Source organism: Bremia lactucae, linkage group LG14 (genome assembly GCF_004359215.1).
Source record: "Bremia lactucae strain SF5 linkage group LG14, whole genome shotgun sequence".
Lineage (NCBI taxonomy): Eukaryota > Oomycota > Peronosporomycetes > Peronosporales > Peronosporaceae > Bremia > Bremia lactucae.
The window spans coordinates 2,045,349-2,066,736 of record NC_090623.1 but is presented as its reverse complement, the minus strand read 5'-3'; the positions used below and the strand labels follow the sequence as shown (position 1 = coordinate 2,066,736).

The following is a 21,388-nucleotide window of genomic DNA, read 5'->3' as shown; positions in this document are numbered from 1 at the left end:
CACGACTTTTCACGTTGAAAATCACAAGACGGAACGTATTGCATTTGAAAGTGACAAATATCATGAAAATATTATGCAACTCGACGACGTGGACACGACGAGTCCAACAATCGTACAGCAAATTGAAGATCCTTTTCCCGACCAGTGTTCTTGGAATGACGCGGAGATTAGTTCTTTGATTGTTTCTACTGACGATCACAAGAGCATTATTGTGACCGATGTGAACGAACTTAAGGCCCTAGTACCCGTGACGACAACTCTTGACGGAGAGCCTTTTACAGAAATTCTTTCTCTAAACGCGACTAACACAACTACTCACCCCAATCATGAAGTATCTGCTGAAATACAACTCGCTGGCTCTGATGCAATATATTGTGAGAATGAAACGATCACTTCGATCGAGTCGTTTCAAAGCGACGAAAAGCCACAATCCCATCGCGGCAACACTGGTTTAGAGGACGCGTTTAGTCAATTACGCACATCAGAGGACGTGAAACAGTCGTTTCGAGGCCATCCGGCCGAATTTACTGCGAACGTCGAGCTCGAAGCGAATCCTCGGCTTTCGAGGGAGCTTTTAAATGGCGTCAAGTCGGATGTCGAAGTAGTGGAAGAGCAATATATTGGAACCAAGAGTCCTTTATTAAAAAATGCGGATGTTGCTCTTCAATCGTTTGCGCTCGTTTGGAGCAATGTACGGCTTAATGGCTCGTATAAGCGGTTGCTCGATGACGTGAGTGGATCAGTACGAGCGGGCGAGTTTCTGATTATTACAGGAGACGCTCCGCATGAAAGTCAAGCTCTTTTATCGTGTCTTGCAGGCTATGAAGATGCAATGGAAGGCAATGTGACGATTAATGGCCACAAGTGGAACGACAAGTTTACTCGCTATTTTTCGTATGTTTGTCAAGAAGATTTGTTCTACGAGACGATTACAGTTTACGAGCATCTTGTGTATCAAGCGAAATTGCGTCTCGTCGTACCCATACGGACGAAATGTGTTATCAACGGGTCGAGCAACTTATGGAAGAAATGATGCTCTCTAACTGTCGTGACACTATTATTGGTGGTGGCATTTCGTTCGATGGAATCTCTCAGGGTGAGCGCAAACTCTTAGCGCTTGCAACAGCGCTGCTCACAAAACCTGCGATTCTATTTGTCGAAGAGCCCACAGCAGGCTTAGACACTCGTAGCGCTGAGAGTATTGTGGCAAAACTTCGTGACCTTGCACACGAACAAAACATGATCGTAATCGGAACCCTCCATCGCTTTTCCTCGCACTTGTATTCTCTAGTTGACTATTTGTACCTTGTCGCAGATGCCTCGTGTGTATACGATGGAAAAGCGGCGAATGCTGTGGCTTACTTCTCGTCCATTGGATATCCCTGTCCGGCATATACGAGTCCAATGGATTATTTCATGCTTCAAATGGCAATCGACGACGGCGAATCGGATGAAGAAAGTGTCGCTCGAGTAGCTTTGCTTAAACGCGAGTGGTTTGAACGAAATGCGCTCGTGTACGCCGACAATGTGGCTCAAGCGAGAGTTGCCTGCAATGATGCTCTTCTAAGCGATTACGAGCATAAGAACCGATATCGCCATATGGGGTGCGGAAATCAGATTTGGCTCTTATGGACACGTCACGTTCGACGGCTTTCTCGTTATGGATACATTTTTGGACGGCATCTCATGGCTACATTGCTTTTTGGAATCATTTTTGGACTTGTGTACCTACATGTAGACATCAATGACGAAAATGGCATCCAAAATGTTGTCGGTTTATTTTTCTATATTGTCGTGATTCAAATGCTTTTCATGGCATTCCGTGCATTTATTTATCTACCGAGAGAGACTGCTCTTGCATTACGAGAACGACAGGACTATCGTGGTGGATGGTATTACCTATTGTGCTGGTACGTGACGAAGATGGCTGCTGAATTGCCAGCACTTGTGGCTTATTCAATCGCGCTCTTTGCGCCAGTGTTTGTGCTCGTAAAGATCGATGAGGGCTTTTTAATTTACGTGTCGATGCAAATTGTCGTCATTCTTGCAGGGTGGGTAGCTGTCGCCTTGGCCTTTTTTGTACTAAGTGCTCTTCGAGATGCAACTCGTGCTCTTATGGTGTATGTTGTCATCGTGACTACTTTCATCGTCATGGGAGGATTTTTCTTAAAGGTGACCAACATTCCCGACTATCTCTTATGGCTTCACTATCTTTCTCCCGTAACATTTGCCTATGAAGCCATGATGAAAATCTTTTGGCAACAAGTCAAAACCATCGCGTGTGGAAATACTTGTGTGGCCCACACGGGGGAACAAGTGCTTGAATTGTATCGTCTAAACTCCTCCCGTTCAGCTCTCAGTAACTCATTGCTGCTCTTTGCCATTGGTATTGTACTCTATCTTGCCACGTTATGCAATCTATTGCTCCTGGCCACGAAAAAACGTCATAGTACGTTACAATGGCGTTACGACTGGAAATATACAACATTAGTTCACCGTAAAAAACGAGCCTTCCAAAACAACGTTGACACATGTCACATAAAGGATGGCAAATGTGATGTACATAACATAAATCAAGGCGTGACTGGCAACTTTGACAAGCATTATATTCAAATTGAGACACCGCGAATTGAAAGCCGCAGTGATGTTCCCCGTATGACTCTAGGCTGGCAATGCACCTTGATAATCAAGCACGCGCTATGGAAGAAACAAGATACGGTCGTTCTGGATGATGCAAGTGGTTTGGCAACTTGTGGCGAGCTCTGCTTAATCACAGGACCTTCCAATACTTCCAACGTGGCCTTGTTAAAAAGTCTTCATGGTCATTCTCCAGCAAGAGAATTCAAAGGTGTCATCACATTAAATGGCGTCAAAAGCTCATTTCAACAGCTTTCACACTACACTGCATTTGTGAGTTCCTTGAATGTATTCTACGAGACATTGACGGTAATCGAGCATTTACACTTTCAAGCTTTCTTGACGCTTTCGAATCCAATTCATGCTATAATAACCGAGCGTATAAACCGGATTCTTGAGGAATTGGAACTTTCATGCAAGCGCAACACAAGGATTTCCGACTTGTCACACGTATATACAAAACAACTCGCAATTGCCACGGCACTCTTGCAAAACCCATCGATTGTATTACTTGAAACCCCCACGAAACACATGAATCTCGTGTCGTCGCAACGACTGATTCTTTTACTTCGGCAACTTGCGCGTACAGGACGGACTATTATCGTGACAATGAATACCCCATTGTCGCATCAAGTAGCGCTCTTTGATACTTTAAATCTACTCATTGATGGCGTCACGGTATTTCATGGGAACGTCACGGAAGTCGTTCCTTTCATTGCGTCATTGGGGTATGAATGTCCTTTTAATTGGAATCCTATTGATTTTTTCATAAGTATACTGTCGAAACAAGACATGACAAGTGAAGCTCGACGTGAATTACGGAATCGATTCAAAGCATGTGGCAATTATCATTTGCCATTGCCACATTTAAATGGTTTTCACGATGAAAACGAGATGTGGCGAACAAAAGAGCTGGATGTAAAACGTTCTAAAGGTTTTTTTCTTGTGGTTTTGATGGTATTACATCGCCAGTTTCTTGTGCTCATACGGTGTCGTTGTTTTTACTATTGGCAAGCCTTCTGGATGCTATGTCTTGGTCTTGTCGTTGGGTTATTCTTTCGACAACTGGATCTCGATGATCAAGAAGACATTTTAAATTGGACAGGAGCGTTCTATGTGCTTATTGTGCTGCAAATGATGGTAAATGGAACTCGAACGTTTGTCTTGATACCATACGAATGGGCCTTGATGGAATACGAGCCGCGTTATACACAATTCGTTCTATTTATTTGGTGTTGTATCAAAGAAAGCACGGAACTTGTTCTTCTGCTCGTGTTTTCAATAATACTCTTTGTTCCTGCGTACTTGCTCATGGGAATTCGCCATGGCTTTCAGCTTTACTTTTACATGCAACTTGTCCTGTGGATGGCTGGCTGGAGCGCCACGGGAATGGCAACTCTCGTGCTTGGTCTCGTTCGCCACGTTCGGAGTGCTGGATTTGTTTTTATGATTATGTTACTTTTTATGGCAACTTTTGGCGGGTTGCTGATTCATGTGGACGACATACCGGATTACTTCAGTTGGGTACATTATATTTCTCCCGTTAAGTACGGCTACGAGGCATTGATGAAGCTCTTTTGGGGTCGAATTGGTCTGCTTGCTTGTAATCGTGGAAATGCTAGTGGAAGTGGCAGCATGGCCGCTGTGATGGTCGGTGATACCTTCTCGCACAGTATGAGCTCTGCGTCATATGAGAAGGACAGTGATTGCATTGCTCGCTCAGGAATCGACGTGCTTGCATATTATAGCATGGATTCGTCTCGAAACGCTCGCAGTGATTGTTTAATCCTGCTAAGCTTAAGTGTGGTTTCTATTTTCATTGGCTATGTTGCTCTGTCGCTGCGCTGGCGTTGGTATAAGTCGACTGCTTAAGCTACTGATGTCGCAAACTTAAAATGTATTGATATAATCTCCAAAAATATCTGATTCTAATCAAATTATTTAATTTTTGTCGCTGTTGAATTCGTCATGACGCACTGGGTAACTACGTAAATCGTACATAATTTCCGACGTAATTTGTCCATGTCAACATCAATGAAACATTGCTTTTCCACAGTTTTCCGAAAAATTAGTACCGCTTTTAAAAAATTTGAGGAAAGTCCACTCATGGATTTTTGACGATCTTGATTTATCTCTATGCTCGCGTCGAACACGAACTTGTTGGTGTTGCGTTTACCAGGCATCTGTTTGCATGCTCTATTGCTTCGCTGCGTTGCATGCGCTTTGCTTGTGGGAGAGACTGCTTTCGATATCTTATTAACGGCTGCATTAGACGCAGAGCTGTCAAGAAACTGAGACAATCTGCTTTGTGAAGGATTTTTGACCTCTACTGCTTGACCCATGATTTAATTTTGAGTGCATCTTAGTATCCGATACTAATCAGTCGATTGGATCGATCGAAAATCAATGGTATTTCAAAAAGGAAGTCTGCTGAGTTGAAAAATTGTGGTGGTCGCAAGGGTTATCATTTGATGCTCGGGTGAAAGGCAAAGCCGAAATTTATAGCGAGCTCTCAGCTTCAATTTCTTATACTAGCGTAGTGGATTAAGAACATAATACGCTTGTGTAGACACATTACACGTAAAACGTATCGTTTACTTTCAAAGTGATTAAATTGGCTTTAAAGAGTAACTCGAAAATAAATCTTTTAACAAATCATGATATTGTGCCCAAATGTTTTTCGGTACAGCTGAGCTAACCTTCAAAATTGCCATCGAAGGATCTACAGGAAAGATTGTTTCTGATTTGCTTTACACGTATTGGGCATATAGAACTTAGATTACGCTCTAGCTAGTTGTAAAATACAAGTATATATAGTAGTGTACGCTCCCTTCATGCGTGTACGGTGCGACACCGTCATTTGCAGGCTAAACTCGGTTATTTAAATACGTCTTTGCTCTGATACTTGAAGCCAGGTGAACCTCTGCTTACTATTTGTTAAGAATTTATCTGATTGTCTGCACTGCTGCAAAGCCTGCAATTTATACCAACATTAACTCTAGACGCAAAGCGGAAGTTTCGTGAGTAAAATGACTGATAGTTTTGTTTAACTTGGACAATTAATCTCAGTCAGCTAAATACTTTTATATTGTATACACTGCCTGAGCAATTAATCTACGAGCTCCTGACATCCAGTTTATGACGGACAGATTGTTAGCCTCTTAAGGGCGTAAAAATTTAATTCTGAAGCCAGCGATACTCTGCAGCCATTGCTCCGATTAAAAAAATCCAATTTTAATGACCATTTTTAGTGAGAAAGCTGTTCCATAGAGCCTGAACGAACGGGACTGCATGTCCTGGTATATCTATTTGCAATACATCCTAGCGCACGTTAGTGATTTGTCCCCAGATATTGTTTCACTTGTTGCATGTCCATTGCGTATGCTCTGACGTTCCATCAAGTCCTATATATCAGCTCTTGACATAAATTTCAATAGCTTAAGTTGCAGCTTCTGGCATCGCTATCGCCGTTCATAATACACTATTACTGCTAAGCTGCGATAAACATCCTTTAGAGCGCGCTCGTTACATGTCGCTTAAAACTTTAACGACCTTTTCTAGGCAATTTTTTTTAGCGGCAATGACGAAAGTAGATTTTTCGTGGTTTGTTCTTTTTCTTTTTTTTTTCAAATTGAAATTCGAGTGTGTTATGCGAGCTAGATTCTTTTAAAATTTCTATATTAACTAAGCAAACGTTATTCGTAAACTAAACTTCTGGTCTGTGTGATGGATTCTAAGATACCTTCCGCGGGCTTTATGCTCCTTCCATCTGTTTCTCCAATCGGTATCAGCTTTTCTTAAAGCTGATCGACAGATGGCACTTATTCTTTTCGACTTCACTCTTTGCGGCTATCGCGCGGAGCACGCACCGTGGCAGCAAGTACACGTGGTGTAACAAACGAAGGTTCTTCATTCGGCAATTTACCATCCAAGTTCTGACTACTTTATCGGATTTAAGAATGGTAGCGAAGCGAAATGATACGACTTTCCTGCGCTTCGCCATGGTATTTCTGGGCTGGGCTTTGCTAGCGAGCATTCACACTGTCGCCATGGCGGCTGATGCACTGAAAGAAAGCAATGAGGTCACAGATACTGTGAACGGCACCAAGGATTTTCACGCGCGTCCTCATTTGAGGACACTTTTGGTATCAACAGCTGAAGGGACTAGTCGCGACGAGAGATCCGACAAGTGGCATCCAACGTCGCAGAATGTACTGGTTAGATACATTAGTCCGTCGATAATAAAGTCCACAGGCTTCAGGACGTTAGTCAAGGTATTAAGAAGCGATAATTGAATTAAGAATGACCTCTGAGCTTTTAACCACGTTCGCGTAACATGTTGATAATTTCTGTAATGCTTTCACTGCATGCAACGTAGTATGTCATCTTGATTCGCAATTCTTTTATCACCACCTTCCGAACACATTTACATTATTATAATAATAAACTTAGTCATAAAAGCTCCTGCTTATTATTTAATGGAAAACTATGTACTTCCTTGGATCGACATATCACTCCTGGCAAATTTAAAAACCTATCAAAATCCTCATGTCGTTTTCTTGCTGTGCTCGTCCATGACCCGATGCGTCGGCACGAGAAGCGACAAGAAGCCATACGCAAGCACTTGCAATACAATCGCACCTAACGCAAGCGCTGCGATATCATAATACCGGTGAGTGTACTCCATGCCCAAGGTCCGGAGGTACACTTCTCCATACACTGGAATCGCGGGGTATCCTGGCGCATCAAACGATAAAATAATTCCCGTAAGTTCATTGGTCATGAGGATTTCAAACGCATAGCCAAAAATCGATAAATGTTGAAGCCACGCCACCGAGTCGGGCATTGTGGCCGAGTTCAGTAAAAAGCCTCCAAAGAGCAGCATTAATAATAACAAGACCGTGGCTGCAAGATTTGCTGATCCCACTTGACGCGATAAAACGCCCACGAGTCCACAAATGGATCCAGCAGCAATATTAAAGAGCACGAGGGTGAGCCAAAATAAAAAAAAACGACTCGCTTCGGCTTGAAGAGCCATGAGCCAGTAAAAAATACATGCAAAGATCGAGGCCGGTACGACGCGAAGTAAGACGGTGTCTAACGTCGTCTTGGCAATGAAATAACTAAACGCAGTATAGTACTTGGCTCCCGTTTCGCGTAGAAAAATAGGACGTTCCGAGATGAAGAGATCCATGGAACTTAAACTAGCAAACCCAAAGAACGTGAGTATAAAAAAGAAAGCCCCCATGCGATTTTGAAACCCTGCGAGGTTATCCGAAACGTTTTGAAAGAGTAGTCCAGTCACGAGCGCAAGTACGAAACTGAGCGTCACGTGTTGTATAAACAACGAGCGATGACGAAAAAGATTCAAAGCCGTTCGTGTCGAAAGGACTCGAATTTCAAGCATAATCGTCTGAAACAAGACTCCCCAACTCGTGCCTTCTGACGTATCGGCGATTCGAAGCGACGTCTCATACAAAGGACTTCCAATGGGCGTTTTTGGCGAAAACAATTCCGTTGGAATCAATCCACTTGACTTTGCCAACGACGCGTTTTCGTGCACTCTTTTCAAGTTTTCTGGACATTGTTGAAACACAGGCACATTCTCTGCATTGGATGCAACATCGAGAATAAAATCCGCAGCAGTATCTTCTTCATTACAAGCAAACCCCTGGTCGAGAAAGTAAGGTTTTGATTCCATTGGAGAACCACGATATACAAGCTGTCCTTTTCGTAATAACAGAATTTGATCTAGTAACAAAAACGATCGACCACTTGGCTGATGAATGCTTAAAATCACCATACGATCGTGTCTTGCAAGCGCTTGAATTACCTGAAGTACTGCATACGCCGACGAACTATCGAGTCCTGAAGTTGGTTCATCCAGAAGAAGAATCTGTGGGGATGTCACGAGTTCCATACCAATGCTTACACGACGTCTTTCACCTCCTGAAATTCCACGCATGGACGTACTGCCCCCAACGGCTCCAATGCGAGAATTCATAATAGGAGTAAGATTAAGCTCCGCGAGTACTCGCGTCACCATTGCCGTCTTGGCGGCAGCAGTCATCTCAAGAGGAAGACGCAATTGTGCCGAATACGTGATACATTCCCGTACAGTTAGCGCTGGAAAGAGTGTGTCGTCTTGCTCAACATACGCCGCTAGACGACGATAGTCTTTCGTTACATTCTGGCCATCTAGCAAGAGCTCCCCTGTAATCGTCGAAGTGCCGTTTTCCATGGCAGCAATCGCATTTAATAACGTGGTTTTACCCGACCCACTGGGTCCCAAGATCCCCATTACTTGACCACGAACGACACTTCCCGAGATGGAATTTAAAATCATCCTTTCGTCCTGAGTTGACGGGCCTTTTTGACCATAGCAACTAATTTTAATAAATTCGAGCTTATTTGTTACGCGAGACGAGACTTTTAATAATTCCGTCTCTAAATCGGCCTCGTCGACATTTCGACGTTTATCCAAACACACGCAACAAAAGGAAAAACACGCGACGAGGAACAATAGCGCAAGAATTATACACGCCATCACAGCGAGTGCGACGCCATGAACGCGCTCGGATGTGCTTGCTGGAGTACTCTGTGCTTTGCTTATCGTTCGATCGCGTTGACCTCCGCGTTCACACGCCGATGCCGTACACGTTGCCGAGAGTGGCAACGGGGAGTTTTCAATCACAAGTGTTAGCACTTGGGTTGCCTCCATGACTTGAATTTCAACGGGTTGGCCACTGAAAGTCGATTCAATGATCGATTTGCTCATGGAAGAGCACTGGGACCCACAGTGGCAATTGATTGCGCCACATTTGGCATTCACACTGCCTGTTGGGAATGAACATTCCGTCATGTTGCAATCAATTACATGCGCGCCATTGACCGTGTCTTTTGCATTGTACACAGCAGCAAGACAACTTCCTGTGCCCTGTTCATTGCGATCACAGGTTACATCAATGGATCCATTGGGAAACAATGCTTGGAGGTCGCTCGAAAGACTGCAAGCATACGTTTTGCCAGTCGAAGTCGCGTCAAATGAAAACCCGGTTACACACGCGTAGTCGGCACCCAAAGCAGTGCTACAGACATCGAAATCGGTGCTTGCAGTGCACATGCGGCATCCAAGGCCACTAAAGCCGTCGAGACATTCACACGACTCACCTAAATCGTCGAGCTGTTCATAGTCGGGGTCACACACTCCTCCATCGGTGGAAGCCGAGGACGAACTATGCACGAAAGAATACGCGAATCCAAAGGCGAGGAAGACGCCAAGCGACCACATTGTTAGATTGATGGAAACGGGAGAATGAATGGCCCCATTAACGTTCCTATTCCCAGTTGAAAACACTTGAAAAACGCGTTGAGATTGGGAGCTCCCTGGTTCTTTCGGACCAAACCGAATCTTTTGCCACTTTTACGAAAAACAGGTCACTTTGGGCACCAATGAGGAAATTTTAACCCCTCACGTGTCGCACGGACCTGGTCGCAGTCCTTTTTTTCTGTTTTTGCCGATTGCAATAGTGGCATCGTACCCTAATGTGGCTAAATCGAGTAACCCTACCGCGCTCGCCCCGACTATTTATGATCCTGATCAGCTAAGGCTAACCACCCCGATTTGCTCGCTCCCTTGGAAGATCAAGCTTCAGTTGCGCACGTTAAACGCATATACCCTGGATCGTATTCGTGCTATTGAAGAGATTATATGCTCCGGGTGTCATAGAAAGCAAGTTGGAAGTTAAAAATAAATTTTGGCTCTTTTGTGAATGATAATGTCTCAAATGACAAGATCGATGGGCAATTAAAGTAGTACAAATTTGAGACTAAAGGCAATTCTAATACCTAAAATCAATAAACTCGCTTAATTCATGATCTAGGTTGCACCTGAATGCGACGTAATAATCTCAAGAATCTTTCTGTCTTATTATTAATAGAAAGACTGAATTAAGCAGCACTGCCAATGAATGACTGCCACAATCTCTTGGCAACGCGTATCCAAAAAAATTGCTGCATCTGTACATATTATGCTTGTTTAAATTGAAACGAGTTGCTGATGTGCACGAGAAAATGTTTATTACTAAAGAAACTATTTAAAACCTTTTAGCTCGGTAGCCCGTGACATGGTGAATATTACCTAAGAGGAATAATAAAGAATAAAAAAGAGTGGCTATATATACCCCCGCGACATAAAGCCAATCATAACGCATGTAAATAAAAATTTACCCCTTGTCTCATTATATAGAAATATAAATCTCATAGCTAATTAAGGCCTACCTACGCACTACGCCACTCGAAATAATTGCGTCTTGTCATTGCTTTTCCAACCGAATTCGTGCTTCACAACGGCGCTATTGCTCAAAAATGGCATCCTTGTCGATTTTTACAAAACACCACGAAGTTAAAGTATTAAATTCAACAACTCGTGTTTGTTTACATAGCCGATGCATTGTCCGACTCATCCTACGGCGGAGGGTCCGCTTCATCCGACAATCCCTCGAACCAGAAAGTTTCATCCACAAGCGATTCGTAATCCGAGCCGTCTGAATCGCTCGGTCGTTGTCTTCTTTTTTTCTGACGCACCAGAATACGTTTTTATTGCCTGGTTTTTCTTCATCGATCACCTTTGTCGTCCGATCCTTCCGTCTGCACGCATTCGAAAGGCATCAGTTTTCAAGCTAGGTCAATTTTTAAGAATTTGAAAACTCCGATTTAGCTGTAAGTAGAATCGATTACCACTATTAATTGTCGACATGATGCTCTTCCAATTAAAATTCGCAGTGCTCGTCGTGAAGCAATCGAGCTTCACGAGAGAGTTAGCCGATGGTTGCAAGAGGACTGTAATGGGGCACACATTGGTTGGAGAACCGTTGTTGTGGTACATTTATCTTATGGGTAAAATACCCTCTATCCTATTCTAAAATATTTAATTGCTAAAATCTTATTGATTATGGCTAACAAATGTGGTCGCCGTCAGATATAAATGTGGTCGCCGCCAGATATAAATCTGGCCGCCGAAATCGTTTTTGAGCTTAACTCAGTTCCCCTTTTGATCTTAAAGCGTCTAGTGCCTTCCTAAAGCTTGCGCATTGATACGTGAGAGATAGAAGCCTTTCTAAGGTACATACTCTCGGGCACTAGTTGCCATTTGTGTAACGGGATGTATCGTTACATGAAATTAACACTTAAAGGTTGTTGTTTAATATATTATCTAAAAGGTAGATAATATTTGCAGGATATTACTTTATTAGTAATATTCAGAATTCTTATCCATAAATAGGTATAGACCATTATACCTATTTATTCCGCAGACTAATCAGCTGTTAGGAGTAATCAAAGAGAAAGTTACAGATAAGATAGAGATAAGAATTCATTTACATGTTGAGTATTAGATTATAATTAAGTTAGCTTTACAAAGATAGATCAAGAGACACTTAATTATATTTAATAAAGTTTTCATTTTACCCTCTTAAGCTAGTTACCTTAAGAGAAGTCTTCCTCTGCACGTACTAGTGTACGTGAAATAACGTAGGGCACCACTCGCAACTGAAGCAGTGCTAAGTGGACTTGTACTGAAACAGTACATGTCGTAGTGCCCCGTTACATTTTGGTTCTACGAACCCCTGAATCCTGTCAACTAGAATTCAGTAAACTTTAATGGGTTGTACGACTCCCTGAGTTGTTAAACTCCATTAGCTCTATAGAACTAAGAGACTCCCTGAGTCTAAAAGTCTTCCTCTGCCTTTAGGAGCGAGGTAGCTCCGCTAAACCTGGTAGCACTCGTAGTCAATCTACGCCTGAGTCTTTACAAGTCTGATTTCTCACGAAAATGAAAAAGGTTTTAGAATTGTCAGAAGCGCAACGCGCCGCTTATGACAAGCTCAAAACCTTATTTGGGCTTGAGCACGTGGAATTTATTATTTCCCAGGGACCAGAGGTCCTACATGCAAGGCTTGAAGCCTTCATGCGGTACGAAGCCTCCCTGATCGGTCAGGTACAGGACCACTTAGCGGCATCTATGCCAACCCGGTACATCTCTGCACCTGACTCAGAATGGAGGGATCGCCCTCTTACTGTAGATGTAAAGACATTTGAGGGAAAAGAAGGAGAAAATCTCCCTTTTTGGATTTAGCAGATGAAAATGTCCATTGATTCCGCCTTGTTCATAACAGAACGGCAAAAGATAGCTATGGTCATTTCCAAACTTGGAGGTAGAGCCATAAAGTGGGCACTATCGTGCAGCACGTCCATAAACGACGCTATTCCCTCATGGGAATCACTGAAACAGCAAATGACTAGCATGTTTGCACCGCCTGATCAGACTTTTCGCATGCGAGCACGGCTCCTAGCGACTCGACAGGGTAAACGAACCCTACAGGACTATGTCCAGGAGTTGGGAACTTTGTTGCATCTATGCATCAAGTCCCGGTGCAAGAAGCAATTGTCGTTACAAATTTAATGGGGGTCTTAATGAGGGCGTTGCCCGGACGGAATTATTCCGATCCCATCCTGCTACGTTTGAAGAGGCAATTGCCATAGGGCTACGCGCCGAGTTTGACTTTAAGTCTGCTCGTGTCAGCACGCCAGTTTACCGTACAAGCTCTTCGAGCACATGGGTACCGTCTAATAGACTGGAATCCATAGATCTAAGCCTTGTTCAGGAAGGAGAAGAGGGATTTTAGGCTGTGGAACAGCATAATACCATCCGTAGAAGATAAATCCACGAAACATATACGTCCGGCCTGTCCCTTATGCAATACGCGCAAAACTCGAAAGAGCACCAATTCCGACCTATACAAGAAATATTGTACAGTGCGGCAAAACGTCGATACCCAGTAGGTGCGGGCGCCCTCCTGGGGAAGACCTAGGCTCTGTTGAACCTCAAGGAGGTGAGAGTAATATGACCTAGCCCCAATAAGCTCGGTGCGAAATGGCACGGGGCGTGAGTACAAGCCTGACTTAATAGTCGCTCAGGCGATTGTGGAGGGCTTTGACAAGCGATGATCAACTTTAATTGACTCAGGAGCGTCTTGCAATTATGCTCGACGTCTTTTCCTTGATGTAAATTAAGAAGACGTTGAGGCGCTTGAAGCGCATGAAAGTGATACAATCACTGTTTGCCTAGCGACTGGGACTCATGCCACTGTTCCTCAAGCTCCGTTGAGCTTAGACTTAAAGTTTCTGGACTTTAAAGTGTGGAACGCTGTCTCGTCCTTGATTTGGATTCGAGATACGATCTCATCCTTGGTCTGGACTGCCTTGAACGCCATGAACCATTAATCGATTAGAGGACTAAAACCTTAGGCGCCACGCGCAATGTTCCTAGCAAAATTTTGGAGAGTCATGAAGCCACCTTTGCTAGGCACCAAAAGCACTATTTGCGCGGACCACTGACTGAATCTGTAAGTGTTTTAGACATTAGAATTTCTGAGTTAGTAAACTCCAATGTTTCAAACATTAATTCTAAGCCCGACTTAGAAAATGGGGGTGGAATGGCACGTACTCCGTCGAGTGGCACTCGTTGTAATAACGATTCACTGAATGCTAAAAGCACTGTAGGCCCAAGGCCGAGCCATCAAGGGTGCAATATCCCAGAGATACGTGGAGTGGCACGTCTAAGTCCACCGAGTGTGGTCGACCGAGGTGGCACCATACTGAGTGTCAATAGTGACACTGTTGGCGGTTCGCCAGGGCGTCAAGGGTGCGATATCCCTGAGATACGTGGAGTGGCACGTCTAAGTCCACCGAGTGTGGTCGACCGAGGTGGCACCATCCTGAGTGTCAATAGTGACACTGTTGGCGGTTCGCCAGGGCGTCAAGGGTGCGATATCCCTGAGATACGTGGAGTGGCACGTCTAAGTCCACAGAGTGTGGTCGGCCGAGGTGGTTCCGTACTGAGTACCAGTAGTGACACTATTGGCGGTTCACCAGGGCGTCTAGGGTGCAATATTTCTGAGATACGTGGAGTGGCACGTCTAAGTCCACCGAGTATGGTGGGCCGAGGTGGCACCATACTGAGTGTCAATAGTTACACTATTGGCGGTTCGCCAGGGCATTTCAGGTCAAACCCTTCTAATACATACCATCTCTGTTATCGAACCAGTATAAGCTGAAAATTCTGAGGACGTAAATGTCCCAGCATCTTTGAGGCGTATCGTCTCTACTCCAAGACAGGAAAGACGGGAAGCGTTTATAACCTCACAAAGTGATACGAGCGAGCAATTACATACGCTTGTAAATGGTGTCACCGGTAACATCGAGGGGGAAGTTAGCCTTGCGGCAATCCCTTCGTTACATGCTCTTTTAGAGCTAGACGTGTCTTTTGATGAGTGCGGTTGAGCCTTAAAGGCTGGCGACTTGTCTGAGATGGTGGTCATTCGACCGACGATTGCGTCAAACTCATCGTCACTTCTGGACGAAGCTGTCCTGGATGGCACTAAAGCTGTACTTAGTGCGCGGAGTGGGTCATCGATCCTTAAAGACCCTATGGATCTATTTTATTTCTTGATTTAGGAATTCCAAGATGTGGTATGTACCAATTCACCATCTGTTTTACCCCCGGATAGAGGCGTTCGTCATGAAATTGACTTGGAACCCTGAACCAAATACTCTGTCACACGACAGTGGCCTTTACCAAAGAAACAGTGCGACGTCGCTGACGATTTCATCCGTGCTAAACACGAGGCTGGAATGGTACGAGAGAGCAAATCTCCCCATTCGACATCGAAATTTTGTGTCGAAAAGCCAAATGGTAAATGGCGCATTGTACATGCTTATAATAAGCTTAATGCTAGTACTACCAGCACAAAACCCCATTCTAGAAAGGATGTTCTTCAGAACAATATGGTGGGATATACAATGTACAGTGCACTTTACTTCGCTGATAATTATAACCAACTGCTCATGCGAGCTAGCGATATCCCGCTTACAGCGATTAGCACCCCAAGCGGTCTGCTATGGGAGTGGTTTGTTATGCCACAAGGGCTTTAAACGCCCCGGCAACTTTTAATCGTCTAGTGACAGAATTGTTCCGCCCTCATCGAGGTTATGCACAAACTTATTTTTATGACATTTTTGTCCATAGTCGTGCGGAGCAGGGTCGGTCGGATATGGAAAACCGTTTAGACCAATTGCGAGCAGTGCTCGAGTGTATGCGCACAAATAAATTATAAGCCAATGCATTTAAATGCAATTTTGGCGCAGAAGAAATTCCTTTCTTAGGCTGCTATATTGAAATGCGAGGCCTTAGAGCGGATCTCGCTAAGGTATAAGCCATTGTATATTAGCCGGTTCCTAAAAACCAAAAGAACTTGCGTAAGTGGTTGGGTCTCGCCATTTGTTTCACAAATATAGCAAAAATTATGCTGATATGGCTAGGCCATTATCTAATATTAAAAAAGGATACAGATTGGTGCTGGACTAGCACAGAGCATAATTCTTTTCAAGCAGTTTAGGATAATCTTATCCATGCCCCGATTCTGGCACTGCCAATGTAAGTTGGCCTTTCTGTGTCATCTGTGACGCATCGGATTTTGGCATCGGCAGTGCTCTGTTACAAACATGTGCTGATGGGCGTGAACGTGTAATTGCGTTCGAGTCTAGACAGCTTACAGCTGCAGAAAGAACTACCCAGTTCATGATAAAGAGTTACTTGCTATGAAGCATGCTCTCGTCAAATTCGGAGTTCTTCTGCAAGGCTCTCAGCCGTTTGTGATGTATACAGATCACGCGTCATTATGCACTGCGACTGAGTCGCCCCATCTCTCACAGAGAATGGCCCGATGGCTATCCTTTTTCGCCGAGTACAACTTCGAGGTGAAGTATAAGCCTAACAAGCAGAATGCTTTGGCCGATGCGTTATCACGCAGGCCGGATAATGAGCTCTCTCATTTAGCGACTATAATGTCGCCTATTAATGAATCAATCCGTTCGGCTTACGCCAAGGATGAATAGTGTGTAGCGCTGCTACGAGCTCTAAAGAGCACTGAATCGGATCTTAAATTGTCGGCACGTTTGCGTGCAAGGTCACATCGATTTCTATCGATAACGACCTTTGCTTTATTGCACGGATGCTGCAAATTCTCCGCACGTCATTTTTCCTCATGATGAAATCTTGAAGTACCGAATTCTCTATGAGGCACACAATTGTCCTTGGTGGTCATTTCGGTAGAGAAAAGACCTACGGCTCTGTAAGCCAGATTTATGAATGACCCAAACTTTATAAATGGGTCGGCACATACATTTGCCCATGAGAAATTGCCAACGGGTTAAATTCTCGGCGCATGCTGCTGCGCCACTGGTCAGTCTGACATATCCATAGGGTGCTGAGAGTCCATTAGTATGTATTTTGTTTACGGTCTACCGAAAGATTCGGCCGATAACTCTGGCATAGTGGTCTTTGTTGATTGATTGAGCAAAATGACTCACTTAGCGGCTGTGCCGGTAACTATTGATGGTGGAGGTACAGCAAGGCTGTTCATCGATCGCGCCTTTCGACAACACGGTCTGCCAGTGGCAATTGTCTCTGATGGGCACCCCCGTTTCACGGGTAAATTCTAAAAATCAATTTTCCGAGTGCTTGGCACCAGATTGGTCATGTCTACCGCGGACCATACGCAGACGATGGTCACACTAAACGCGTCAATCGCGTCATTTAAAACATTTTACGCAGTGTGTGTGCTCAAACACCAAAGCGCTGGAGCTCAATGCTCTCAGTGGTGGGATTTGCGTTAAATAACGCTGTCCATGTCTCTACACTCCTTCTATGTCAACGGTCTCACCCACCCACGCGTTCCGGTAGCGATACCACTGCGTGGCTCAGGGATTGGTGGGGAGAATAAGCCGATAGGCTTGCTAATATCAGCCCTGTTACCATTCGGAAAAAGTCAGCGAGTTTATCGCGACGCAATTTAGTGTTTTGATACATGTACGTGACACGATGGCTGATAGCCAAGCCAAACAAAAAGAACAAGCGGATGCCAAAGGCAAAAGCTGTATTAATTATTATGTGGTCGGGGACCGAGTTTTATTAAACGCAAAGAAATTACCTACTAACTTGCTTCCGCGGTCTTCAAGACCAAATTCGCCCGCGCTTTGTTGGACCAATTTCGGTCGTGGCCAAGAGGACCCAGCTTACACGCCAAACCTTCCCAGCAAGCTGCGTTCACACCCAGTGTTTTACGTTGGCTTTCTTAAGCCAGTTCGGGACCCTTCATCTGTGGACAAAAAGGCACTTGCGCCGAGGCTGGCGGTCGTGCCAAACGTCATTGTCCGAACAGAAAGGAATAAAGTCAAGCTTGGCTGCATCCTCACCAGGGTGTTTAGCTGGCCCTTTAAATGAGGTTGCTGACGTTCTAGCATCAATAGACGGTTCTGAAACGCCTCAAAGGAGCCCTCAACCTGAGAAAGGCTCTCACGAAGAAGTTGCACCTCGTGCTTTAAAGCATCAAATGCTTCCGTCGAAATTTCGGCCCCTCCTCCGCTGCTTGATGCGCGAGGGAACCTTCAGTTTAAATTTGAGAAAATTTTAAAGCGACGTCGTTGTAACGGCCAAAAACCAGTATCAGGTAAAGTGGATGGGGTACCCCTCTTCTGAAAACTCTTGGGAGTTTGAGGTACCTCTTCGGTAAGATTGCCGTACGCCGTTGATGTTTTTGAGCGCCAAGCTCAGGGCCAACTCGCATCAAACGACGCTCCCCACCACTAGAAATGGTATTTGGTGGATCTATAGCCTCAATGGGGCTTCGATCCATGGTTGCACGGTCAACCGCAGCACTGAAATATCGGCTAGACCTTTCCTCGTTTTGTGACAAAATTGCCGTACGTAACTCGCCTTTGGCTTTCAGCTTGGCAAAATTGAAGCGAAGCTTCCGTTCCAACGAACATCAGCCACATCCGCAGACTCTCTAATATTCAAAATAATGCGGAGGCGGCGGGCTTGGTGGACCCAATTCTTGAAATGAAACACTTTTTTTTTTCACTTCTTGTTTCGTTTGGAAACAAAACGATCGGAATTTCCATCATCGAGGTCACCGAAGCCCCACCAGCCTGATCACGTAAACGCGTCAGAAACTGACTTCGCGTCATTACCTTTGGCGTAAGGTACCGCTCATGAAGAGCGTCGCGAGCAGCAATCTCCTCTGGCGTCCTCGCGGTGGGACCGGAGATCCAGATGACAAAGCTGTGACCCTCGATCTCTTTGAGACGTTCTTCCGCACTAAGTGGGACGAATCTGTATTCACTTGAGCTTTAGCTTTCGCTATCGCGGCAGCTCGACGACGAGCTTGTTCCTCTTTTAAGAGTGCTCGCTTTTTCTCTTAATCGAGTGAATTCGTAATAATGCTGGAGTCAGGGTACTGCGTCCTGCTCAATGCAGTTAAGACATCGGCGGTTCTGGAAACGGATTTGGGACCCGCCAACGTTCAGCCGGATAAGAAGGCGTGTAAGAGCGAATGTCTTTTACCTCATTCTCTGATGGAGTGTGACTTTCAAGTACACCATTCCCTTTTCGTCGAGAAAGGTGCTAAGAGTCTTTGAATCACGCTTAGTTCTCATCGGACAAAGGATTGCAAAACACAACCAGACTATTAGCTATTCATGTTCCAACCTCAAAGAGGAAATGAAACGAACGTTCTCACTCAGTGTCAACAGTCTGATGGGGGGAGGGTGTAATGGGGCACACATTGGTTGGAGAACCGTTGTTGTGGTACATTTATTTTATGGGTAAAATACCCTCTTATCGAATTTTAAATAGTTAATTACTAAAATCCCAATTATTATGGACAACAAATGCGGTCGCCGCCCGATACAAATCGGGCGGCCGAATTTATTTTAAGCTTAGCTAAGGTAAGTTTTCTTAAGTTAAGTAATAAAGAAAAAGTGCAGTTCCCCTTTTGATCTTTAAGCGTCTAGTTTCCCACGGTTGTGCGTTTATATTTTCTGCGTTATGATTGGCTATATGTCGCGGGGTGTACAACTATCAAAATGGGAGAGGGGTATCAATAGCAGTGGCCTACTTTTATTGATAATATTGCAGATATTAGCTCGCGTAAAGGGACGCAGCTAGCACAGGACGACGCGGCGGGGGAAGGCGGATCACATATGAAGATTTTAAGATTTTATGTTATATCCTACCAAATTCTCGTTGGAGGGTTCGACCAAGCTTAAGACCATTTGTTCCGCGCGAGTCAGCGAGCAAGCGCTTACCGGTTGCTGGAAGGTACGGACGACGAACGGCGCACCATAGACGGTATCGCTGAAGGACACATTGCGCGTCGTCGAATGCCGGACTTTCTTAGGACTGTGTCTGACAGTAAAGAGCGACTACGAATGTAAAGCACTGTCCAGGCGCAGGTGAGAGGACAATTGGTTCTCTATGTCAGTGGCGAGACGAATTTTCATTAGTCGACAGACCACGCCATCACTGAGAAAATTCTTGAATCTGCTGAGAAATTACGGGTCAGCTTACTGGATCTTTACCGATTACTGGGCTTAACGAAAACAATTAGCTACAATTTGTTCAACCCAATCGATTCACTTTTTTTCGCGGATTACGGCGAAGGGGCTGCAGGATGTCCAAGTGCCATTTCAAGGTCGAGTGTACACGTTGGAGAATGCTGGTCAATAGGGTATAGGCTAGCCCGATTTCCGTCGTCTTTAGTATTTGCTAGGGTTGCCCGCTCGCTCCGCTTATGTTCCTGATTATGATCGAGCAGTTGCGTATCGTGATTTAGTAATCACCCGATCTGACGAAGATCCCTCTTCCATAGACGCAATGCCAGGAACCTGTTCTCCGCGTTTGTAAGCGATTCAACGATATTTCTCGACCAAACGCATCAGCTAGGGCCTGCGCTTGCATTTGTTTCGCGCTTTTGGGCTCTATCAGGTCTAGAAGCACAGTCGTCCAAGAGCCGGCTCATCTTTCTTAATACAGAGATGCGGACTAAGGACATGAGAAGTATCTCGGTGCTGCAACCGACATACACGGTTCGGTATTTTGGCTATGAAATTGGGATGGGGGACTTACACAGTCGAAATTGGGTTTTGTGTATTAGGAAGCTACAACGGCGGCTGTACATTACTTCCAGAATGGCAACTAGTGTGGAAAATCGAGTTTTTCTTAACTTCATCATTCTTCCATCCATTCTATTCACAGCGGTGGTATTCGAGATACCGGGATAGGCACGGCGACTTCGACGGTGGCTAGGTGCCACAAGATTAATCCAGGCCTGCTTTTTTACTCCAAAAAGGGAAGGAGAAGTCGGGTAAGCACTTTTTTGAAGTTGTCATTAAAACCGCAGTGCGCGAAACACGCTCTGCAGTGGTTCACGCAAGCCCAGGACAAGTACGCTGCATCCTGGTGCGCCAGGGCTTGTTAAAGCAGGCCATCACCTTCAAGCTCGCTTCCATATGGACGGGTTGCGGTTGGTAAGGGGTCGGCGTGTTTCCCGAAGCCGACCAAACATTCATGGGTCTAGGACATCGGTCTGCTATTTCACCCCACGACGAAGAATTGTCGCATACTACAAGCCAGAATTACGACTCTCCTTGTAACGGGGCACTGCGACTTGTACTGGTTCAGTACAAGTCCACTTCACACTGCTTCAGATGTGAGTGGTGCCTCTCGTTAGGTGACGTACTCTGTTTAAGACAAGTTAACTTAAGAGGGTAAAATGAAAACTGTATTAATATAGTTAAGTGTCTTTGTTAATCTATCTTTGTAAATGTTGTCTTAACTATAAACTAATAC

General features: G+C 44.7%; 3 protein-coding genes across 3 annotated transcripts; 2 read left to right on the top strand and 1 right to left on the bottom strand.

The window, feature by feature from the left end:
• Positions 1 to 1,032: 1,032 nt before the first annotated feature.
• CCR75_009032 (uncharacterized protein) lies at positions 1,033 to 4,509 on the top strand (the record flags this gene model as incomplete). Its single annotated transcript, XM_067967079.1, has 1 exon — positions 1,033 to 4,509. One exon carries the CDS (start codon positions 1,033 to 1,035, stop codon positions 4,507 to 4,509), a length of 3,477 nt encoding a protein of 1,158 aa, XP_067816500.1.
• Positions 4,510 to 6,596: 2,087 nt separating this feature from the next.
• CCR75_009033 (uncharacterized protein) lies at positions 6,597 to 6,932 on the top strand (the record flags this gene model as incomplete). Its single annotated transcript, XM_067967080.1, has 1 exon — positions 6,597 to 6,932. One exon carries the CDS (start codon positions 6,597 to 6,599, stop codon positions 6,930 to 6,932), a length of 336 nt encoding a protein of 111 aa, XP_067816499.1.
• Positions 6,933 to 7,183: 251 nt separating this feature from the next.
• CCR75_009034 (uncharacterized protein) lies at positions 7,184 to 9,928 on the bottom strand (the record flags this gene model as incomplete). Its single annotated transcript, XM_067967081.1, has 1 exon — positions 7,184 to 9,928. The coding sequence occupies one exon, from the start codon at positions 9,926 to 9,928 to the stop codon at positions 7,184 to 7,186; it is 2,745 nt and encodes a 914-aa protein (XP_067816498.1).
• Between the last annotated feature and the right edge of the window lie 11,460 nt (positions 9,929 to 21,388).